This window comes from Helicoverpa armigera, chromosome 26, assembly GCF_030705265.1.
Source record: "Helicoverpa armigera isolate CAAS_96S chromosome 26, ASM3070526v1, whole genome shotgun sequence".
NCBI classification, from domain to species: Eukaryota; Metazoa; Arthropoda; class Insecta; order Lepidoptera; family Noctuidae; genus Helicoverpa; species Helicoverpa armigera.
This window is the reverse complement of record NC_087145.1, coordinates 6,657,320-6,683,371: the sequence shown is the minus strand read 5'-3', so window position 1 is coordinate 6,683,371 and position 26,052 is coordinate 6,657,320. Positions and strand designations below refer to the sequence as shown.

Here is a 26,052-nt window from a genome sequence, read left to right as displayed (position 1 = left end):
TAAATAGTTCGCTATCCCTCAGAGCCCTTGCTTTCATGGGTCTGACCTACCCAACCTAGTTACCTGAACAACCCAATACCCCTTTTGTAAGACGGGTTGTCAGTATCGACAGCCACATTAAAATGAAATCTACAAAAAGTGGGCACTCATCGAGAGATTTCATCCTTACTTCTTACTTTCAAAAGCGAGATTAATTGTGTCTATATAATAAATCTCATACCCCCGCACTCAGAGACATTTAATGAATACTTAAGTCACTCATCAGTGACAGAATCTCATAGAAATTCTGCACTAAGGAACGGCTTAAGTAACAATTAAATGGTTCTGAGTGTGTCCATTAATCTTTATCTTTGACCTCCTGTGTCTGTGGCAGGCTTTCACACCAAAATCTAGACTAGCTTCTCCCAGGACGTCGTCGCGTGGATCAGCTAGTTTCATAATAAACACGCGAAACGATTAAGTATCTGCCATTGCCAATTCTAAACTAATTTAAATAGATCAATCAAAACACAAAAAAAAGCTCCAGATGTAAGTCTTCACAATTTTTCAGGCAATTTTCTCAGAAACAGCTCGTATTTACGTAAACATAATCAATCTTGTTTTGTAAACAAATTACACTATCCTATTCGAGTTTATAGGAAAATCCTCACTTGTTACATACAAGCGAAAGTTTACTTTATGTCTCCTAAAATTAAGTCTGAATTAGCGTACTTTTTAATGCGTGTCATAATTTTAAAGTACATAATAGTTTAATGTTTGAATAATTTATGTCTGTTACCTTAACGTAATGTTTCTAAATAACGTCAAAGTGACTAATGTTTACCACGTGTTAACAAATACAAATTACAAAAATTAATGACTTTCATGGAATTTTTAACTATTTTAACAACTGGCAAACTAATTTTCCTCATGTGGCCAATTTATGTATGTTAATTAATTTCATTCAACATACACATATGACTTAAAAACCGCACGCCTACTTTTCAATACTTACGCTCTACAACACTCATTAGAAAAATAACCATTATATTTTTTATGCCGTATTAAATCCAGTTTTATCCCCATACTTATTTGTCAACTAATTTTATATAGATGACAGTTCAAGTGGTGACTTCATCATCAGCCTATCGCAGTCCACTGCTGGACCTAGGCCTCTCCAAGTGCACGCCACTGAGATCGATTTTCGGCTTCTCGCATCCAGCTCCTGCCAGCCGTCTTGCGCAAGTCATCACTCCACCGTGCCTGAGGACGTCCTACACTACGTTTGCCGAGGCGTGGTCTCCACTCTAGAACGCGTTTACCCCAACGGTTATCGGTTCTTCGGCTAATATGGCCAGCCCACTGCCACTTCAGCTTGCTGATTCGGTGTGAGTGGTGACTTTACTTTTACTTTGTTACTTAAAGCTGGATGGATTTTGATGACTCTTAGCAATTATTAAAGCTCATATTTAGGCTTATCAGACAACCTCTTTATCTGGTTTCAGGATATAGTTGCCTCAGGAAGTGGGTGAAACCGCGGGCGCGAGTTAGTTTACCATAAAATGTTTCGCTCTCGCCATCATTAAGGTATAATCGCATTTGCCACGCTTAGGCAGGCAGCCTCCCTACCGTATGACGCTAACGCGATTACTATAATACCCTCACAAGACAGCGATGCGTTTCATCTGATTATCCTAGTAGAAGCGGTAAATATTTATCAGGAAGACTTTAAAAATATGTTGTATGTAGATGCTTTTTTCCTCGAAAGCGGGTGAGCTATCCTTGTGTGTCTGAAGTGTACAAACATATTGTCTTTGATTTTTCGCTGCGATTCGGCCACTACTGAACGCTCCCGAGCTTACATTTAGGTACACTTACACACTGAAGTATGGATCACCTGCGAAATAAAAGAACTTTATTCAGCGACAGAGGGGTGCCCTACTAACTAACTGAACGAGACTTTACGTTACAACAAAAAATAAATAAATTATAAAAAATGCAACAGCTCAATCAACGGCCTTTTCGTCTATTGCATATGTGGTTTTGTCTGTGATACAACGCCTGTCGTGACTGAACAGACCGATAGGAGAGCGACATCTCTTACCACAGGCTTGACAAGAGAAGTAACTGGACATTAGTGTCGAACCATGTTCATGTCTTTTCTGTCTCTTGTCAGCAAGCACTCCGAACCAGGCTTCATCTGCGACACGTTTGCGCCATTCTGGACGTTTTTCCGCGAGCTTCTCCCAGTCACGGTGGTCGATTTTAAATGCTGCCATGTCTCGCAACAGCTACTTATGCAACAAATATGTGCGTAAATCGACGTATATCCTGAGAGGATATTGGGAAATTGGCGGCCGAGTGACGAAAAGACAAGCTTATAGTGACGTGTGGTCAAAAACTTACATAACTATGCTTGTGGTTTATTAATCGAAGAATCAAGGTCACGTAAGTCCATGACTTTGTAAAGGAAGGCCAACTGCGGTATTGTTCGAAAGAGTAACGCGGCCCTGGTACACAAAGGGCTAAAGAAGGAACATGGTAGGTTTTAGGCAGTCACTACAACACACCCACAGCGGGAGGCGTCCCACCAAAAAGAAAGGCAAACATACACTAAAATGTTGGTGCTGACAGTCGATTGAGACCCGGGTAGTGAATAGGGAAGTCGGTTAACAATAGATTTTGTCGTCAACGGTAACGAATAAAACCAAGGACAGTAATTATAGCAGTATCAAAACAAATCGAGCAAAAAGCTTATTAACCTTTGCTCGTTTTTTTTGTTTGTTCTTTTTCTTACACATATGACCCTGATCATTATATCACTACCAGTAGTAATCTATTAGTTAAAATTGCTTTGTTCTGTTGAAGAATACACCTGCATAATAAGAAGAATTTTCGGGACATGAAACTTTTATGGATTTTGGTGGAGGAAAATAATCCTTTATTTACCATAAAGGATTATTTTTGTAATTCAAATGTACGCACGGCATTGAAACCTTGATGGTGATAGCATGCGTAAAAAAATAATTCAATTTATATTGTATACCAAAGCATGTTGACTAGTATTTTATCAAAACGAAGTACAAAGTCTATTGTCGTCACTTTGGCAAAGTATAAGGACCAAAATCGTAACCTTTGACCCTAATGCGAGGAATGACCGGCGGGCCAATGGCAGGGACCCTCTCAGAATAGCCGATTATTTCGTTAACGTACCTACAGTTTATAGTTTACGAGCTGAGTTACTAGAGAGCTTGTGAGGCATTTTATATGGCTGCATTAAATTCTAAAGCATCATGTTCTAATGAAAAATATAACAGAGAAGAAAGCATCGTCATTGCTAGTTTAAAGTTTTGAACAGTCTTCTGTGTTTAATGCTAGTGTGGTAATGGGTTCAGGGCTTCATTCATTTTTGTAAAAAACTATTGAGACAATAAATTATTTTCATTTTTTTTCTGGTTTTAAAAGAGACAAGTAAGATTAACTCATATTTTACACCAAGCATCCGGCAAATAACTTTCTTAGAAAAACTGTGTGTTAATATCGTATCCTTCAAGCACACCTAACGAAAAGACTGATCTTATGTTTTAACAAAAACCCATCCCAATAATCCAGACACCAAATCTTTTCGTTCAGAATCAAGCGCAGCACAAACAGGACAAAATAATACAGCTACTTTTCCCAAAATACTAAGGTATTTGGAGGTTAGCAATGCAGCAAGTATTCAAAACAGCTTTTTCGCAAGGACCGAATCCCTCTGGTCTCGAAATAGCAATTCCTTGCAATACGGAACGAGGATTGCGATTCGTCAGTCGTTCTACATGTGGGTTATTCCATATCGAATCGGATACAGATGAACGCATACCCACGTCCGGAACACGTCGTGAGAAATGCAATAAAGAATGAAGTAGATTCGATAAGGGTGAAACGTGGATATCGGTTACTTATATGTGTTTATGGTTTGTTATGTTGAATCTAGACTCTGATTACGCGAATAGACTGATATTTTTGTTTGTGATGAAGTTAGTAACAAGACAATTATTAGATAGCCACCTCGAAAGCAATATCTCATCTCCATAGTTATAATGAAAATCCAACAAATTCTGAATCATTTTTCTTCATCCAAGCATTTCAATCTAATTTCAGTACGCGTAGTTAATAAATGAGGAATTTAAACAGCATTGAGAAAATTCGAATAAAATTCTGATTCCTCGAGGAATCAGCAAAAAGCATGGGATTGTCAAACGTATCGAAGTAAAAGGACTACGGTGGTTTCATCAGACCAAAGATGTTTAAGTATTTCAATATTTTTCAAAAGGTAGACCCTAAGGGAAGCAGAGGAGATGATCACAAAAGATTATGGATTCAATTCAGTCAGGGAAATGTTACATTAGATGGTAAAGTAAGAAAAATAAACTTAGAAACTCACATGTTTAGCCATCGTCCTGTTCACGCTCCTGCCACTAACAAACTAATACTGGGTCCTCATCAAATGGACAATGACTAGTGCATTGTACCACAATAGTACCTAGTACCACTTATGTCCGTAAATCAATTGAGAATCAAATACGGGCTTAACGTTGAGTACCCAGTCAATGTGGTGGTGACCAGTTTCTAGGGTCAGTTTAGGGAACCTCTGATTTTTTTGAAGAAATAAAGAACGGATCCTTCAGCAGTTTATGTCTGCACAGCAAGCGCAGATAACACAAGTAAACTAAGTTTAAGACTCGTTCTTTTGATTGTCCTAAGGACCAATTTGGATTCTTTATAGCTACTTGTCTCTATATATGGGAGTCTTAGATCTTTCTGACGTTTGTAAACGCGCATATAGAAAACACGTGTACCGTTAACTAACAAATTGATGATTGTCAATGTCTGATATCGATAATGTTAGTTTGATTGTTTCGTACATAGTTAATACTTTTATAAAACTATTTACTCTTTCCAATGCAAGCGATATATGTAGCTTCTGTCTCTAAATTACTAAGCAGTTATGTATTTTTAAATCTTTGTACAAAACACAGCCAAGTCAAAAGTGAAAGGATTCCTGAATTCTTAAAATAACATAAATCCAAAACCAACAGAAGCTGTAGCAATATAATTTGAAAGAAATTGTGATATAATTTCACGCATTATGCTCACAGTACAGAAGAAAGGGTAAAAATAATTTCGGAATCCCAAATCAGTGACTTTTCCGATCCAATTTGTTCGTATTTATTTGATCCCTCAACAAAAAAATCTAGCCTTGTTTTTTTCTCAGACTCATAGCCAAACTCATTGGCTACCTGTAACTAAATTCCGGGTGTAACTACATGCGTGTGGACTATGTCTTGAAATTATCCCTAATCGGTGTCCCGTAAGGAAAAAAAGATTGGCGGAAACTATACAAACAATTCCACAGAAATCATTGAGGAAGCTCATGCTACAGATTCTAATCTAAATAAGATAATAGAAGTACTAATGGCTGTATTTACAGTTAATATCGCTCTACTAACCATAGACAATGACCTTGCTAAGGTTGCATTATGTTGACAGATGAATGGACTGCGTTACAATAATTTCTAATGACTGCATAATTATTAACACACGTGAGGACATGTTATACAAAAAGATCATTATCAATATGTGGAGAATAAATTGACTTGACAATTTGTCTCTAAAAACTGACGGGTTCACAAATTATGTCTTGTCCGCAGTCATGTAGGAGTTAGTGGGTAAACACACAGCAGACTTGTATTACATTGTTCAGTTTGAGAGAGGAATTGAAGCGGAAAACAGTGCGCCCGCGCCGGCATAAAATAACTTGGGAACAAGGCGGGAAGAAGAAGATTACGAAAATGTAATTAAACAAACTGGAATTGAAAAAGCCTTTTCATAATTATAAAGAAAGAAAAAAATATATATACACAATATAAAGAGGAGAAAATAGTTCATAAAAAGAGAAATGTGTGTGCCAAAAAACGCGGGTTTTCAACTGAACTTAAAGCTGAAAGCAGTTACCTATTTAAAATTTTAGAAATAACCCAAGACGCCCAGAATTTGTACGTATATCTGTGAGTACATTTTCATTCATAACAAAATAACGAGTAGCCAGTTGATACATGAATCGCGTCTCAGTCACATACAAGTACTTGGACATATTGAATCCATCTGGTGCACAGATAAAATGTACCTACTTCTGAACGAGTGTTTTATTACTCTTTATCTGTTCGCTTTTATGTCACTGGACATATGTGAGCTAGAAACCGTTGGACTATTTGAGAGTATCCACCATTGGGGTAAGGTAGTGTAGATTTGATCTCTATACTCAATTTGAGTAAGAACTTAACTAAAGATAGTTCCCTTTTTTGAAGAGAAAGAAAATAAGATCTTTAGTTTTTCCTTAATTTTCAATTCATTATTTTTACTTGTAAACGGATGCGACGGCAAGAAATTCAGTGCTTTGTGTGCTTATGAGTGAAATGATTAATGGGTATTTATATTCTCATCCTTGAATACCAAATGTTTGTTAAGTTGCTGAACTATCTAAAATTTTCAGACATAATAAATGTATTAAAAAATAACCAGCCTTTATAAATAACCACATTTTGTCACATATGTAGGTATGTAAAAAAAATACTTTGAATTTAATATACATACAATATGGGAACAGTTAAATCTTTGCATGTGATAAAATTATTCTGACTCGCAAATACCGCAGCCTTGTTTTTTACCATACTCGGATTTCCCCTACATCATTAATCTCATTGTTTTTAGATATCATTCGCAATTCAAACTAAGTAAGATTTTTCCACCCGAATTATTTTCGCGCTTGTCAATACCACACGACATAATACGAACGGAAAAATCTATCGCGCAGTTTCAAACAGCATCTTTTGTATTGGTAGTTGTCAATTGTTTGTAGTCGCTCATAGCGTTGTCGCACTAAAAATCCGCTGGTGTGAAAGCTCTGTAACGCAACTTCTATGACGCAAATCTGTAATATTCCTATTGGTATCTCTATCCTTAGCTTCCAAGGCCGGTCTGTCAATCCCATGGACTAAGCCCATGTCTAAAATAAACATAGGTACATGTATGTATGTTTGTATGTGAGAGATAGTAATCCAACCATGGAGAAAAAAGTACTAGCGGAGGTGCCATAACGAAAAATCTCCAAAGTAGCGCGCCAAAATGTAGGTGAGCGAGCTTCTTTGGACCCGACCATTTTTTGTAACACCATAAATCGTTGACAGTAGTCTCAAAGAACCCGAACGCCTGGCTAGTTCACTCGTAACTGATCGATTTGATGTAGAAGAAGTCACCTGACCTACACTGCATTATGGCATCTCCGGTCATATTTCCTTGCTCCGTGAATCAGACACACTCGGTGCGGACAAACACGTGAGATATAACGAGTGTCACGGGATTGACCAACACGTTATCTGTTCTGTGGCTGTGATATTAATGCATTCATTGTTTACTATTTACATTTCGAATTGGAGGGAACTGAAAGATTTTAATGGCATGAAATAAATAATACCGTTTTCTGCCTAGCCTTTTCCCAACTATCTTAGGGTCGGCACCTGGTCTAACCAGATGCCAGATGCATCTTACCGTCCAAAACACGGTAAATGTTGAATACCGATCCATACTAAAATATGGAAAGCCGAAGAGTTCTTGGTTCACTTCAGAAAAGCTATTCTCAGAATCAGAAATCGAGCAGATTTTGATACAAGATTCCAAAAAATCAAAATGCTTGTAAAGACAACATAAAGAAAAATTATAATAGTCACAACACCGTCTAACATTTTGTAAGACTATGTATAAATAAGCACTTTTACTCAGTTTACGTCAACACTATAAACGAGGACTAGAAAGTACATTAACGATTAAAACTGTCCAGTTTACGTCAAATAGCTTCCTGCAGTGACGAAAAGGAATATCAATTAAGAAATCTGCATGTCTCGTCATTTACATTCACATTTGCATGTCATTTCTATGCAATTCTTGGCTTTCTGAGATTTAAAGATAGCAGATAGGCTCATAATATAATATGCAAGTGCTCTTACTGTCTAAAACGTGAAAACCTCCTTTGTCGTTTGTCTTAACTTTAATTACCTTGTGGATTTCATTCCAACCCTGTTTTTATCAAAATGATAACCAAAGCACTATTGGGAAAATCCTATAAAATACCGTGACTTAACTCCATTCGAAAATACTGAAACGATTTTGATGATATCTGGCAGTTATACATATGGTTTGTATATCAGAATACATATAGGCTATATTTTGTGAGGGAGATAGTTTCCATAAGACGCGGATGATATAACCAGAATAACGGAAAACGCAGTGTTCAAAATAGAGAAGAGATCAATGAATGCAAATCGCGTCAATACGCTCAAAACTTTATATTCTACATATTCAGCAGATATAGGAACTATTAACGTAGATCGATATACGATTGTCAGTCTGTCCATTGTTCCTGTCCGGTCGTGTGTAGCATAATGACGATGGATGGACGGTTTATTTACATATTGTACATAATTATATAGTGTAGTTATAAGCTTAATATTAGTATAGACGTGGAGAACGGGCTTAAGGTAGGTTTAAATTTAACGATATCAGTATGACTTTTAAACCTAGTTTTAAAAAGTATCACTGATCATGTCTTTTCTGTACCAACGTGCCTACCTACACCTATACCAAAAGACGATACTTAAATCAATCGAAAAGTGCAATCTTATGGCAACTACTTTAGTTATTCTAGTCCGCATTACCGAATAAAAAGCATAAGAACCAGTAAACATACATAGGTAGTTTTACTAGCGCATAAATGGGAAATTCCTGCAAAAATGGAAATTATGGAGGTTTCAGGGACCAATTCATGAATTCCATATTGCAATCTAAAAAACATTTAATTCATCCGTGAATGTGCAATATTTAATCATTCACTCATTATTATAATTACGACTAACATATATCTTGTATACTTAGCATCCTCCCATTATAATCCATTAGTAGTTCTTTAGTTACAAGAGATGCATTTCAATAAAAGCGGAAAGGGATATCAGGCGCTTAATGTACCGATGTGAACTGCATATGCATCATGAATGCCACTGCAATATATTATTCATTACTTAGAAGCAAATCAAAGGTTATTGGCCTTGTTAATAAGACCCACCCAAAACAATAATGTGAAAGACTGCCAAGTTCGATAATATGGGAATGCTTCGCCTATAAAAGAAGTGAGATCTGAATAAGTACCAAGTTCCATAGTTACATATACCTCAGTTCAAAATAGTTACTTTTTAATGATGCTACTTGGCAAGTTTTCACACACCTTGTTATAAACCTACTAAACGCAATGAATCAAGTATTTAATTTTCTATTAAAACTTGCCAAGTAACATCATTAAAAAGTAACTATTTTGAACTGAGGTATATGTAACTATGGAACTTGGTACTTATTCAGATCTCACTTCTTTTATAGGCGAAGCATTCCCATATTATCGAACTTGGCAGTCTTTCACATTATTGTTTTGGGTGGGATTTCATTTATTTTTGTAAGGTTGATTATTTTTTTTTTTTCTTATGATTAAGTTAGTTAAGGAAATGTCTCATTTATACTATCTTTTAGATTTATGCTTCTTATAAAGAAATGAACTAGATTAACTAAATGGACTAGATTTACCAACTGACTGACATGACATGTTATTATATATTATGTTCGTGGATCAAAGTTACACATTCGTTATTTTCGAAACTGACGCACACTTGGTCGTTTTCAGATCAGATTTTTACTTTGACTTAATACAAACCTTTGTAACGAATTTCAGATCGGTACGACCATTCGAAGATATATTATATAAATATAGATAAATTTATTTCGTTTTAGTTCCTTAGGGGTATAAATTTACACCGGGTATAAAACACCTTCATTATTTTGAAACCGACTCACACTTGGCCATTTTCAGATTTTTCCCTTTACCTTGACATAAAGACCTACCTCCATGCCAAATTTCAAGTCAATACGACCATTGGAAGTGGTCTAGGTTTTTGATGAGTGAGTCAGTCAGTCAGTCAGTCAGTGAGTGTATAGTAAAAATAGCGATTTTCTGACGTCAATATCTCAAGACTTACAATAGGTATATTAATGAAATTTTGTATTTTAGATAAGTGAGGGGGTCTCAACAGATACTAGAAATTTGGTATGCGTAAATAAAATAGATTTTGAGTTATAGGGGGGTCGAATTTGGCCCGAAATGGTTCGTGTAATATAACCCACGGCCGGTGTGTCGCTTTTTTTGCTCGAACTTGGCGGACACACTGCCGTGTGTCTAGATTCACTGCTAAAATCTTACTTACTAAAAACGGAGAGAAAAAAATACAAACATCAACATAATTATTAATAACACATTTCTTCGTAATAATTAAAACGTCTAGCTGTAAAACAGATAATCTCACAAACATTAATTAAAAATGTCAGTTGATCATGTTCCAAGAACTCATTATATTCCAAAAATGTTTAAACGGTCACATTTTCTAACTAATAGGCGTTGCGTAGTTACTCTAATTAAAACTAGACCACGTGCGTAAGTCTGGTCTAAATATAGTCCTTTTGAGAACCACTAACAAAGCATTGTATTGTTTATTCAGTTCAGTTGTACATTTATTTCGCTCTATATTGAGCTATGTGACAGAAATGGATGAAGGCAGGTCCAAAATTGAAGAGAAATATGATGATTTAAGACTATATGGTGATAGTCACATTGAAGAAGTTTTCACTATCCTTCTTTATAAGACCCCTTGGGACAATATAAATTCCATCCTCATCCTCCGAGCCTTTTTCTAAATATGTTGGGGTCAGCTTCCAGTCTAACCGGATGTAGCTGAGTACCAGTGCTTTACAAGAAGCGACTGCTCTATCTGACCCCCACAACCCAGTTGCCCGGGCAAACCAATACCCCTCGGTTAGACTGGTGTCTGACTACCCGTTACGACTGCCAAGGATGTTTAATGACAGCCGGGACCTACAGTTTAACGTGCCATCCGAAACACAGTCAATGGTGTCTAAGTATTGGTGGGACAATATAACTTGATATAACAACATTTTAAATTAAGTACATACCACCCTGTTTGAAAAATATTTGTGTGAGTTTATACGGAAAACGGAAGGTGATAAACTAACGGAGGTTATCAAAGAAAGTCTGCAAGACCGAGACTTGTTCAGACCTTGTTCTGCATATGACCCGGATAATATGCTATCAGTATACAAATAGCGTAGATAATTAATATTAACAAAACAATAGAATAGCAAACTTAAGAGAAATATTAACGTAGGTGCATATAATTAGTCATCAGCTGAATCCGGTTAGACTGGAAGCCGACCCCAACGTGATTGGGAAAAGGCTCGGAGGATGATGATATAATTAGTCATCTAGATTTTATCCGATCAGCCTTTTTGTCTCACTTTATTGGTAAGGCGGCTGATTTCTTGAATTCCCGCCGAATTATAAGATCCACTTGATAAATAAAATTATAATTATTAGATATTAAAATTATGAAGCAAGCTTATATAGCTGCGATAAGATGAAAACATATTTTCTACAGCAATGGTTCTATACCTTTTAACTGAGATTGAGATCGATTTAAATCTCTGTTTGGCACTAAGCAAACAGATAAGAACTAAGTCGCAATATTTGGACACTAGTAGTTATGTATAGCAAATCTAATTAAGGCTAGATGCAGATAACAGACTTACCAGCTAAGATGATAAGAGGATTTTGTCAATGTTATATAACAGAGATAAAGCTGGATAAAACATAGTAAACAATCCAAAAATTCCAACGATATTTTCGCATTAAAATATTTCTCAAATTCATATCTTACCACAAAACAATTTTTATATGACCTCAAACTAAATACAAGAATCTAGAACTGTATTATCACATTGTTTTAAAACCATTTTTTGTCTTAATCCCTGCGTAACAGGTCCAAAAGGGGTCAAGTTCAACTCGACTATAACAGCTATCACTGTAGGATTGTCGGCCAATTCAAGACTATTCAAATCAACCAATTAAACTAAATCGTCCTGTCTACAACACTACTAGCATGTGTGATCCTAATCGTTTTAAGATTATGGAAATTGCTCCCGAGAGGCGCTTTAAAGCGTTGCTACGGTTGTTAGAATCTAATTCCTATGCGAGACTAACAAAATTTTCCGCTGATAACAAATGGGTTTAAACTTGGCTGATATAATGTTCCTGTCGCTAAGGATTAAGTAATGAGAAGTGTCATTAACACACGTACTTTTGTATAGCACCAAACATTGCTTGGATTTCTTCCTGCCCTGTTCAGAATTTTATTTCGGGTTAGCGCAATACGTTTGTCTCTTCGATTCCTAATTGTCGCTCGTAATACTAAAATTCACTCCTTTCTTATTCATGTCATCTCTCAAAAAACCCATTCGTGTTTTCTTCTGTATTCCATGGTCTTCCTCTCTTTCTTCATCCATCCTTATATTGCTTGGACTTATTAAGGATAAAGTTTTAAGAAGACAGCAAAATATTTGGATCCCTTGGCTGTGTAGAGGCTACAAATATAGCCTCTACACAGTTACTTATGTTCTTTAGAGAATCATCTGTCAAAGGAAAAGGACCAATTTGAATGCTTTGTCCCTACATTACAATTCATTGAATTGGAAGTACAGAGGTTTCTTTAATGTATAAATAAAATCTGTTCCGGACTACTCAAGTTTGAGACCGCCATTTGAGATATTTATAAATGTTTTATCTCAAAAAGCGGGTGAACCACACTTGTGTGTGTAAACGATCATGCATATCGTCTTTATAAGTGTAAGCTCAGGAGCGGTCAGTATTGGTCATTGAAATTGAAATTGAAATTTTTTTTGAAATGAAATTGAAATTGAAATTTTTTTTTTCAATATCATTGTTACCGTCCAATTTGGATCGATATTCAACACAGTGGTGATAATTGGTTAAAAACTTATATGTTCACATCTAAGTGGCCCAAAAATTGGCTACTAACGTTATAGAAACTTTAATATTTATTTATTACATTTACTGATGCGAGACTAATCATTTCGTCAAACATTTTTGTGATTTAATTTTCCAGCGTGAAACTGATATGCACGTATTATTTTTCTCGTTAAAAACACAATCCTGAATATTATATAGCGTTTTATATATAGAGCTTGTTTACTATGTGATTAAGAAATGCTTTTACTTTATCAGTTTAACCCACTGGTTTTACATTTAATTATAATGTTATTCTTTCACGCTAAAACCACTGAATGGATTTTGATGAAACAACAACATACGATTACTATTTATCCGGGCCCTAGAAGTTCACCTAGGATGCGGGTGAAATCGTGGGTGGAAAAGTACAACAATAATTACCTTTTTAAATCCATTAGAAGTAACTTCAGGTTTTGGTGCAGTATCAAAGAGATTCAGCCTAGAACTTTGGAATAGGTCTGGACTTGAATTTTCTTGAGAAAATAGCTCAGCTGATGAACTTTCTCGTGTCAAGGAGGGTCTTGCTTTCACGAATGGATTATTCCTGGCTGCCTGAGCTCGCTTTAGCCAGTTGAACTTGTTAATTTCTTGAGGACCTGGTGATGGTGTGGGGGTATCCTCAGGAGTGTCAGTAGGAGTTGGTGATTCTGGTGTGGAAGCCATTCTTCAACTGTTTTTCAACCAAGTAAATATTCAAACAAGTTTCGTCCAATCCCGAAGATGTTTTGATTAGGATACTCTAGTTGTTTGGACAAAATTTTGACCGAACTTGATATTTTATTTATCACTATACAAACAAATTTTCTTCCACATAACAACACTTCACAAGGCTATTTGCCAGACATTTTCGCGCGAATATTTTTACCGAACATTATTGATAGCGATTTCGTCTACATATAACATGAGATAAATTTAGAATTTAGTGAGTATATATCAATAGGCACGTCTATGATCGTTAGGTCACGGCGCACGACTGTTATAGAAACGTATTTTGATCGACTCGCGCGCACCTAACCGCGTATTTGTTATATACCATTTGATTTCAAATATTATCTGTTTAGTTTACAATCCATCTACATAATGTATTAGATATATCATTGAACTTGAAACAGCTTTGATGTTGTTTTCAAGGAGATTCACTTCAACTGTTTATTTTCCTACGTCAGCGATGAAATGGCGAGGAAAGCGCAGAATGGCCGGAGGAAATTAATCGCTTTAGTTTCGAAGTTGACTAAAAACACAGAAAAAATGACTATTACTTTTAAAAATTTATATTTAAAGCATTAGATACCTTAGGTCAACGTCCAACAATTGGTTTGCTTGGTAACCGAACTAATAACTTGCTTTTTTTTCTTTTTAAGAATTTAACTAACTTCTTTTGAACAAGTTCCTATACAAGTTATTTGGTCTCATCGAATCCGAATCTCTATAAACCAATCGTCTTGTTTCAGCGCCCTTGAGTAAAATTATCGCCAAGACAACAGCTTTAGATACAAAAGTTAATTAATTTTCTATAAAACTTTTGTCTGTCTTTTATCTCTATTAGGTATGTCTTTATACTAAGAAATTCAGAAAGCCGCCTGTAGCCTGGACGATTTTCATAGTACCTACTAATAAAGTGACTTGTTAATTACCTATTTATAGACAATCCAGAGAGCAATTCGTCAGTTTTCCTGAAATAATAGGTGACTATGAATTAAAGTAAACAAGTTTTAAAGTTAACAGTTGTTCTAAGAAAACTTTCACAAAAACCTATAACAGACTACAGTAAAACTTTCTCCTACTTCTGAAAAATAGTATGCTGAAAACGCATCAAATCGGTTCAGCCAAACGGTAAATAATTGCGCACAAACATACACACATACATGGCAAACTGAGAATCTCTTTTGTTTTAGGTCGGTTAAAAACTTAGGCTTTTGAAGTTTATATAGCTAAGTTTATAGAGCATCAGCGTCTCAATGGCGGCGTTAACGATTAGAGGATTACATCATTTTACTGTAAATTGAAGTTTCATTGCTGTTGTTTCAGTTCATTCTGATCCGTGTTAATGGCCACAGATGTTTGTACTTACAGGAAAATGACTGGCAGGATTTTCTATCGTGTGTTTAGAATGATCATTTCAATTTGTAGTATCGGAGCTTTTTACAAATAAGTGCATACACATTTTTAATGTATTTTTACGCCCTTTTTATGACAGTTTTCCTAATTTGAAAATATATAAAATTACTGGGAATTGCCACAATATTGAAGCTTTTCCTTAACTAATATTCTGCTATATTTTGCTACGACAACAAATATATTTTCCTACAAAACATGTAAGTACTCCAAGGGTTGGACTTATCAACGGATTATCCGATTTATCAAAAACCGATGTCAGAAAAGGCTTCGTATGAATCGAATAAGCTTATTATAACATTTTATGAGCTATTCAGTGGCAGGGCTTACAAAGAACGCTTGGTATAAAAGGGCACTCTTATTAATTTATTTTCCGATACATATTGGAAGAGTTGCTTGTAAAAGAAGGTTCTGGTGAATTTGTCGCAGTGTCCATATAAACTTTAAATTATAAAGTTGAAGAGTTTTTTGCTTGGTCTTTTGCTTCTTACGCACGACTGGACCAATTATTATTCCAGTGTTACATAGTCAATGGAATCACGGAAAGCTTAATTATCATCCGAGTGCGCGAAACCTGGAAAATGGGAATGGGAATGAAGATGGTAATGATTCCAAATTACTGATCGAGACTTTTATACTGCAAGATAACCTAATTGATAGATAGCAGATAGACCCGGGTTTCGCGAATAGAAGAACAGAAAGGAGATCTGTAGACACTGTTTAATGAGAATATAAATTGAAGACGTAATTAAGGAAGAAATCTAAAAGTACAAACAAAAACTCTTTACCACAATTCCAAGTAGTAAGTGAGAAGATTAAATACTAACTAACTTTTGTACCCATCTAAGAGCTGTCTGGTAGATAAAGCTTTAGCGATAAGATTGTCGCTGAAGTTTCCAGATACTCAAGATCAGTTTTTAGACTTTAACTTCCCCTTCTATAAACTGGATTTTAATTTATTTGTCTTTCCTGTACATCATCACTATTCTCTTTTTTATGGCATCAATACGAATTGCCGTAAAATGTTCGCTATGACTCGTATATACGGACATGTATTTCTCGGAAGTTTGTTGTGCCTCATCTCTAAAACACATAGGAACCGGTGAAAAGTCGGCGTTTTGGAGGCTTTCTTTTGCTATAGCAAAATGCGCGTAATTGTACTTTAATATTATACTTCCAAATCCACCGTTATCCGCCGTCTGAAAATGCATTTTTTTACATATAATATTTTTACTGAAAATATCTATACTTTTCCTTTCTTGTGCTACAACAGTTTTAATTTTTTATGATTGCAAGAATTTGCATTGCAAGTCTTCTCATGGGATCGATTTTTACAACCAAAAACTGATCTGAACTTCGCTAACTCTAGTCCTAATTACAGTACAAATAATCTGACGGTCACTTCAGTGTACCGGAAAATTCATACAGCAAACGGAAGTATTTTTGTATTCCTTTATTTGGTTCTGATATTAATTTCAACGCAATATTGATAAGACTGACGAAGCGTTTACGTAATTCCGTGTTTCAGGTGATTTTTAAAATTTTAAGAGAGATATCTGGTTAAGGGAAAAATCATCATCATCACCAGCCTCTCTTTAGTCCCACTGCTAGACACAGGGCTCTTCTTACACAGAAAGGGGTGAAGAAAAACTGTCGAAGGTCAATTCTTAGTTTAGATCCTATCTTTATGTTCCTCTCATCTAATACATTAGCTTCAGGAGCTCGTACTCCAAAACTGTGCTTATTTAAGTTTTCTTAATAATCATTCTGACACACAGACGCACTAGTTATAGAATATAATAGTGAAATATTCCTTTCCTTTCAAAAGCCTTCCCAATAAAACTTTCCACAAACAGGATTTAAAAATATTTCGTAACAGCCTTCTGAAAACTGTAGCTATTTTTATGAAGGCCCACTAATTGCTTCACAGAAAACCGTTCATTCTCAAGTTTTATGTTTCCTAATCCTGCTACACAAATATCTACGAAAACAAAAGAAAGTAGCAGCTGTGGAAAACGTTAAACTTTATTGTTGAGAACTGAGCCTACGAACTAATCAGCTTATACAAGTTCGTAGTTTATGTAGCAGTTTTATTTATGACAAACAGGCTGAAAACGGATTATCGTTGTATAATAGAGAAGAGTATCGGATAACTTTCATTAATACCTAAGTAGGTAACTTAAAAAAACTGGTACTCAGCTGCATCCTTTTAGATTGGAAGCCGATCCCACCATAGTTGGAAAAAGGCTGGGAAGAAGATGTAACTCTTTTTTTCATGAAAGTGTATAAGGAAGCTATTTTTAATGGAACCTAAATATTGTAATGCTTACATATTCAAACTCTCCCAAAAGAAAAAGAAGAGGTTTTCTGTCTATGGAAACAGGAAAACCCAAAACACCAAAAACTGTATAGCAAATACAATGATTGTTTTGTTTATTATGATGTACCTATAACATTACCAAGTAATACAATTAGCATCAATATTCGATGGTACTCACGATTTTAGAAGTTCACTTGAATCAATATCTACTAACGCCTTATATTATCATTATTTTCAGTATAACACTTAGGTGCTTCACACGTCAGTTTTTTATCCTTGTGAGTGCAATATAATTTAACAATGAAGCATTTTCTATAGGTAGCTTGAATGAGTAAGCATTTTCGCGAAAAAGAACGTAAGAATTTAACTGTATATAGATGAACTTTTACACATACGGAATCCACCTGAGTCTACCAAAGTTTTACATGAAGCGACTGTCTGTCTGATTTTCTTAATCCAGTTACCCGGGCAACCTGATACTTCTTGGTAAGATTTTGAAATGTCCCAAAAAACCAGACTTATTGTCGTTTTTCATTTGGTGAGGATTTTTTACCAACATCGTCATTCTCCTGTATTTATTCCAATTTTTATGGGGTCGGCGCGGCATGTTTTTTCCTTCCTCGCAAGTGACGTTCTTTCTAGCTCTACTACCAGCTGTATTTCAAAATATACAAACAGACAAAACCTCATTTCATATACATTCTTGTAGGTAGCACTACATCTAACCTAAGCCATCTAATTAAGGCGAATGGAAATTTACCACAGAAACAATAGGCACCTCACTAACACTAAAATGTAAAATAAACATGCAGCGCTAATAGGACAGTTGCGAATCCGTCTGTCTGTCTAAACATTTACATTTGAATTTGTTATTTTGTATGTAAATAGTGTTGTTATATGTTATATAGGTGGTGATGAAATAGAGTTGGATGTGAAGCAGGAAATTGAAGTTGCAGAAGGGAGTATTGATGAGCATAGTAACGCTGGATATTATCATGAAAAGTTGCCCATCTCGATCGAATTATGTAAATCTTCAATTTTTATCCATTATAATATTTGTGTTAGGTACTGTTTAATTTCTACAGGAAAAATAGGAAAAAGATAATAATAAATTCAACCTGACCAAAGCTTTAGCGGAACAATATTTTTAATCATCTACAATTCTATTTCTTAAAGTTGTCCTTCTCATATCTCTACAACAGATCTTACGATGGTTTTGTTAACAGAAAACCAGGCAACCTTTACTTCCTCAATAAAAGAAACTAAAATAAAACTCAATAAAGGAAAGGTTAAACGATTTTCAGTAGACAATAGCCCGTTTCAGTCGAAGGGAGATCAATTATTGCTGCGAGCTGCAGATTGCGTTCTGATTCTGAAGAGGTATAAGGTACAATGAACAATTACGTCTAGATACTAGGTTTTATAGAAGCTTGGTTTGTGATTTTTTTTATGGCTAAAACATTACTGTATATACTACTTAATATTATATAAAAGTTGAACAGACTTTAATCCCATGTTTAAGGAAAATTCTCTATTAACTTTCTGTCTATTTAACTTTTTGTAGTAAGACCATAAGAGTTTGTTGGCTTGAATGCCCTAATCTCTTGAATTGCTGGACCGCTTTGAAAATATCGTTCAGTGTCGGATAACCAATAATAGCTATAGGCAACTTTTTATCCGGGTATCAAAGAATATAAGATCAAACAGGATTCAATAAGGCAGTCTCTTAAAGCTGAAAGTATCCAAAAGAACTCTTAATATAATTTTCCCAGGCGCCATATTCAAAGATCACGAAATAGATCCAATTATTATTATTGTATGAAGTTAGATCTACTTAGCACTAATGTCATAATTAACATTGTTACTCATTCAATCCTGGTTTGACGTGGCGTCTGTAAATATTAGTACCCCCATAGACTGCAGACCAAACTGTTGACCAACTATCGCCCGATAGTTAAGTTTGGTAATCTCGTCAAACGTTTTAGCCGGTCGATACCCCATCTTGCTAATATTCGCACTATTTTGAGCGCAGTCGTCGGCCGACTAAAAGCTGGCAGTCTGTCGAGGATCAAAGTCGCTATCGTAGTCATTAGTAAGTATTTTCTAGTAGGTTTGTTTATATGTATATGAAGAGGATAATCTACTGGAGTAGTAAGCCCGGTTTTTGACAACATGTTAGAATGAAAACTTCACAATATTTAGAAAAATTCCATATTCCGATGAGGACACTTTCCAAACTTAAACAATTAGGAAGTCTCTGGCCAATAACTTTTCTACTTTATAAGGATTCCTTGCAAAGTACCCCTTCTTACGTAAGTCAGTCCGCGTCGTCAAGCCCTCTTATTAAATAGAATTTCTTAAGGTAGAAACTTGTTATGAAACGGCTGAACTTTCAAGATACTGGCATAAATTATTGGGAAATGAGTTAGTAGAGTTCTGAGACGACAAATTTCTGGACTTCGGCTGTAAGTTGCGTTTTTAATGAGTATACCTACATAGCTTAGAGTTTACATAAGCAAATTAGAGTATAGTGAAGGAGTGATTATAATGTACAATTGTACATTCTACTGTACGTTCTATCTTACGACAGTTAGTGAGGTATATTTTTTTGTGTAAATACACATCCATATTATCTTTACCCTACTGACGTGTGTGACTGTGTCAGACATTTTGTCCGTTTATATTTGCTAAATACTTAACTTTGAAGGTATTTACCTAATAAACAGCTAACGAGCTACCATAGCTTATCTTTACATTATTTCAACACCTTCTGCTGAAAATAAAACCGTTTCTACAACTACCCACTATTTACACACCAAATATACCTCAACAATAAAACTCTCACAAACGCCTGAAATAAATATAAAACGGGTAAACACGCTCGCGACATATTGCCTATCATCGACGGCCAGGCGCTTGCATTGTTTCTATTTAACTGGTTATGGGGCTGTCGCGAATATGTCTTTTTTTTAAATAAGGGTTTATAGGTGTAATGATAATAACATTACTTATAAGATTCTCTTGATTACAAGTTACCACCACAGGCTCTGGGTAGGTAATTCCACTCGTTCGTTATACGCAAAATTAATGTGTTTTACCATAATGTTTTTATTTTTAATTTATTACGTTCCTGTTTCAGCCGCATCCCGTGAGAACTTCTTCGATTTTGGAAATATCCGTCTGCGTCATTTCAGCTGAAATAAGTCCACTGCTAGATAAAGACCTCGCAAAAGGTTCGACACCATTTCAAACCCAATGAATTGGGTGTCCCACCCTACAGTACTGCAGTATAGCTACAGTAGCCAAGAGGCAGCCATGACCCCAAGTCATGGTTTATAAATGGGTTACCTAACATTGAAATAAATTTTCATATCGAACCGAGTTCCCGAGATTAGCGCGTCCAAGCAAAAAACTCTTCAACGATGTAGGTAGGTACTAAAGTATTGATATAAATCATCAAATAAAAGACGGTTTACACCATCTCCCGACATATTGCCTATCATGGAAGTCCAGGCGCTTATTGTATCCATGTTACATGTAATAGGGTTGTCGCTAGCAAATTGGAACTCGGCCCAATTTCCGATATATTCCGATATGTCAGTATATCAGAGGGAATTCAATGGGTTGTATGTATGTAACGTCTGATAATGCGGATTGGTTTTGGCCGAAATTGAATATGATTTTCGGAAATGCGTGTATTTTGAAATATCACATCAAGTAGTCAATATGTTGATGAAAAATGGAGAGTAGACTTTCTTCTTAGTTTTCTACACCGGTTGCATTGCTTTCGCGTCTTTAAAGATTTCCGAATCAGCCATTCAGAGAAAATCATAAAAGTTTAATATTACCAAAAATATGTTTCCCAGGTCTGTATGGACCATAAATCCAGTGGTTCAATGTTCGCGAAAGATAAAACGTGAACTTACTGAAGGCATAACTTGAGTTTTATTACCTGCAGATTTTAAATCGACGGTAGTCCCAGTCGGGCTTTGTGAGGTAGGTTCGCAGACACGCAAAGAAAGTTCCGATAATATATTGATCCAAATAATTGAACAGGTTTTAGCATCATGAAAGATCAAGCGTCAGAGTTTTCAACTGGGCCATTTATTTAGAAGATTATTTATTCAATTCACGTAGGTAAACTCTTCAGAATCATTCTCACCTTTAGTTTATAATATTGTTTGGTCTATTTATTTCTGACAACCCTGATCGTTATATAATCGGTTTTACAAATGGCTTTATTTGTACTCCAATGCTATTGTATATTAAAATAACAGCGCAATTATTGTGAAATGTAAGTAGCTTGGAATTGTCACTAAATGGAAATAGATTTTGTTGTTTTCTGTTCGTTTACGTATAACTGCAATGATAATGATTAACTACTAAAGAAAATTGGGACTTATTCCTGCCTATCTCTTCGGAGAAACTATAATATTTTTACTACATAATTACTTATCTATACAGACTATATGTAGTAAAGATTAGGTATATATAAGGAAAACAAGTAATTAGTTTCTGTTGGCCATTAGCCGTTGATTATGAAACATTGGACTTGGAAAAACTGTTTCATTTATTTGCTTAGAATTAAATAAAATGATTGATTTAACCGAAACTGAAATTGTATACTTACTGCCCAAACTTTAAACACTCCTAAATTAAATTCTTTTACTCAAACTACAAGAATGCTCCAGCCATTTTCAGAAGTCCACTATGCCTATTTAAACTTACTGGAGCAATATTTCAGTGAATATAAATTACAGTTACTTTTAAAACAATTGTTTTACTTGACAGACCACACTTTGTACCTTGTCAGACGAAACGTGAAAGACTGTTGAATGCATTATGCAAATTAAACTTTCTGTTTTCCTACTTAACAGGCAGAAAATAATCGTTAGTTGTGTACTGGCATTTCTTGCGGTTTTACCCGCATCCTTGGAAAACTACTTTACGCAACTAGATAGGAAAATACTATGTAATATCTGTCCTCAAACATGATCTTTATTGCCACATTGGTGTAGTAGTCGCAAGTACCTGATTTAATTCCCAAGTCGAGTCGAAATTGCTTTATAGGTTTTCAGAAACATTCAGCAAATAGTCTGGAAGTCTGATGATAGCTACCCAGCATCAGTGGTTAATTGGTAATTGGTAAATTCCAATTAAGAAGCCGCCAGGATTTGGAAAAACTCAAACACTAAGGCTTGTTAGGTGATTGGAACCTGGCAGCTCACTCTAAAAGAAGTCGTTCCTTAGGCTTTTATAAACTGTAACAGTGTGTAACTAACTATATAACAGGCTGTGTAACGATACCTAGGAGGAGGGAATCTCATTTTTCTGTTTTACTGTAGCAAAGTCCCCAGCCATTTGATTCCAACGGCAAAGGTGATCTGCATTAAAAATCGTTTCAGTGTCCGTACCTACCGTGACGCAAACCTCATTATTGTAACAGCAGGACATATGTATGTATGTATTTGTATTAGCATTATTGTTCTCTGCTACTAAATCATTATAAAGGTCCCATTCGTTCATATGAAGGTTATGGATTGTCCGACTTCATTTGCCTATAACAGAACCTCGGTTAGTCATGACTCATGACCCTATATCGAGGTACAGATCTATGTTAGCAGCTAATATGAACATACAGAGTTATAGTTGTAGCTAATCGACATACTTTATGAGTTCAGCTCTGCCATAACTAGGTCATCTTTGCACTTAGGCAAAGGGCGAATGGTTATTTACCAATTTAAGTTGTTACAAAAAGGAAAATCAGGGTAAGAAAGGTCCAAAGATGACCAAAGAACGTTAGACAGATTTTGTGAAAGACGACATTGGAAAGGATGTCACTTGTGAGATAACGTCAAGCAGAGAAACAAACTACAGTACAGTATGTAAGTACAGTAGCCTGAAAAAGTTACATTGGCTCTTGCATAACCTGGATCCGACCACGACCACGACTTTTTAGTCTAAAAAAATCAAACCAACTTATTAATTAGGTGGTCTTATGCAAGCAAATAAAAGCGTGATAAATGTAGATTACTTATAGATAAAACGAGGGTCAACCATGCACTCATAGCAAATGATATAAAGCTTTCAGCGTCATGGCCCCTCGATGGCTTTTAGCGTCGCAATATCAATCGAGACCACTTGAATCTCTGCCCAGAACCAATTAAGTTAATTAATAGCTATACATATGTATGTGTGTGTGCTTGTTTTGCAAACACGCACGGTAGAGGTTCCTATATTAATATGGAAATTCCATATAAATAAAAAAAAATTAAAGTGGTAGCTGGCAAAATAATAGACAGATCGGGGTTTGATTCGTCATCTGCGACACCAGAAGGGATGCAAGTGCGTTGCTAGACTTTTTTAAAAGGGGTACGCCCTTTCCTGGATGTTTTAAAGTCTCTATTTGTTTGGAAATACAGTAGCTACTGTATTTCGGTAATTCAATTCGTTTAAATGCACTCCTTCACGCTTTGGATAAAACCTCTCCTTTGTCCTCCATTAAATAAGGAGCCTCAATAGGACTTTCTATAAACAGTCGTGTCTCTGAAAGATTTACAAAGAAACAGACAGACAGGGTGATAAACATCTTATTTTTAGCCAGGCATTTAGGATGTCTGTACCTTAAATCCGAATAAATCTGTAAAACGTGTGGGCAGGCCTATAAATATTTCTACGTTAGCCTGGCACTTGACAATTATAACCACGATTCAATAACTTTGACGTCGCTTACGTACTTACCCTTTGTGTTATCTGATAAAGGGTAGAATTTATAACTCACTCGTGCGACTGGACAAAACATACTAAAATAGGCACAACAAGTGATTGAAGGAGAAATCGCAATTAATAGTTTAGTAGAAATTGTAATGTCATCATGACCTGCCTTTTTATTCTCCTACTGTTGGGTACAGGAATCCTCTCATACAAAGTAGGATATATACTATTGATTTTATATCAGTCGTCAGTCATTATGGGTAAGTACCTACTTTGTAGCCCTAAAGTCTCACAGCCAGTCATACCAAAGGGTATTACGTTGCAAATGTAACTGGGTTAAGAAGTACAGATGGACAGTGACTCCATGTAAAACACACTACTCAGCTGCATCTGGTTGGACTGGAAGTCAACCCAAACATGGTTGGGTCAAAGACACTCAGAACATTGTTTAGCAATATAAGATTACTTACCATATGATACCGTATGTGAGTACCACCGGACCTGACTCCCTCATTCAGTTGTATGGAACTCACGCTGCCAGCATCATCATCCATGAAACCCGTCTTCTTATAACGTGCCATCTGTAAGAAAAAATAAATAAATATGAATTATTTTCCAAAAAATGAAAGAAAATCTGCCCATTTCGAACGTCTAAAATTATGTAAAGCAACCTCTAAAACGTTCGCTCATTAGTAGGTACTTCCTAAGTATTGTTGTTGGAAAAAACCAGGGGCGAACGCCCCCATAAAAAGCTGGATATGGAATCATTAAAAACAATCGATCGCCGAGTTGAAAAATTTAAGTAGTAGTAGAAGTATAACTAATACATCTTTCAACATAAACTATTATTGCGCGCAGTAGGTTCGGAATGATCCACGCGAAGTCACAAATCATTTTCCGTATCTAAATAACCATTATTTACCTAAGACAAATGTGCTTAAAAGTTTCAACGATATCCTTATTTTTTATGTCTCTCAGCAATTCTGAATACATATTTTATGGCTAAACTTTAAGCGAAACACATAAATTATGAAAGTCTTACACAACTCCACTCAAGCTAAAATGTTGTTTTCATATTCGATTTCGAAACATTTTAAGAGGCAAAACAAGTTGTGGGAAAGAAATCGGGACTCGCCTAGACTTGCCAGATGCTACAAACACATTTTAAAGATGAAAACAGCCTACAGGTTTCTTCAATCGATGGGCTAACACTGAAATAATATTTCAAATCAGACCTGGAAATCGATCCTGAGAATAAGGAAACGGAGATTTACCTAGATATAGCTATAGCTTACACAAGTTCTTCACAATAAGAAGGGCCTTATGAAATAAATCTAGCAAATACATCCCCCATAACTATTTCTTTATCATAGCAGAGATAAATTCCAATTTGGAGAACGTTGGCGCTCTTGTAATTACAAGTTTTATCACGTAGGACACTTCATCTTCATTGCTAATGTTCAAGAGGCGACCAAGATATATTTACCAGGGGAAGAACTGTTAGCTATCTTGCTATTATTATTAATTAAATCCCACAAAGTGATTTCTCGGTGTCTTGCATCACAATGTGGGAGAGATTGCTTATCCTGAGACATTCCATTAACCAAACGTTGGGAACCCTTGGAGGCTGGTACAACAGCGTTTTCATACCAGCGGATTTTTTCATGCGTAACACATTCCGCGACAAAAAAGAACAAAATGTGCTAGTTGTCAATTGTTTTTTGTTACTTGAATACACGCGACAGCACCCGTATGCGACGAGTGTTGCTGTGCAGAAAGATCGAGCGGAAAATCCGCTAGTGTAAGCGGTCTCAGATAAGAAAATTCTACACCAAACTTTCCATATATCGACACAAAAAACTGTCTAGACAGAATGGAAACTTGAAAATTGGCGAGAGTACCCTGACCTATG

General features: G+C 35.7%; 1 protein-coding gene across 3 annotated transcripts in view; it reads right to left on the bottom strand.

Moving 5' to 3' along the window:
- The window catches only part of LOC110372638 (endothelin-converting enzyme homolog), a 50,709-nt gene that overhangs the window by 11,216 nt on the left and 13,441 nt on the right, over nucleotides 1–26,052 (bottom strand). Inside the window, exon 2 of one of the 3 annotated variants that reach the window (XM_049849514.2) lies at nucleotides 24,611–24,721. In XM_049849514.2, the coding sequence (XP_049705471.1) occupies nucleotides 24,611–24,721 (111 nt within the window). Of the gene's footprint in view, nucleotides 1–4,405; nucleotides 4,558–13,372; nucleotides 14,017–24,610; nucleotides 24,722–26,052 lie in introns of those variants that run through there. The other 2 variants (XM_049849513.2, XM_049849515.2) reach the window with 2 other exon arrangements.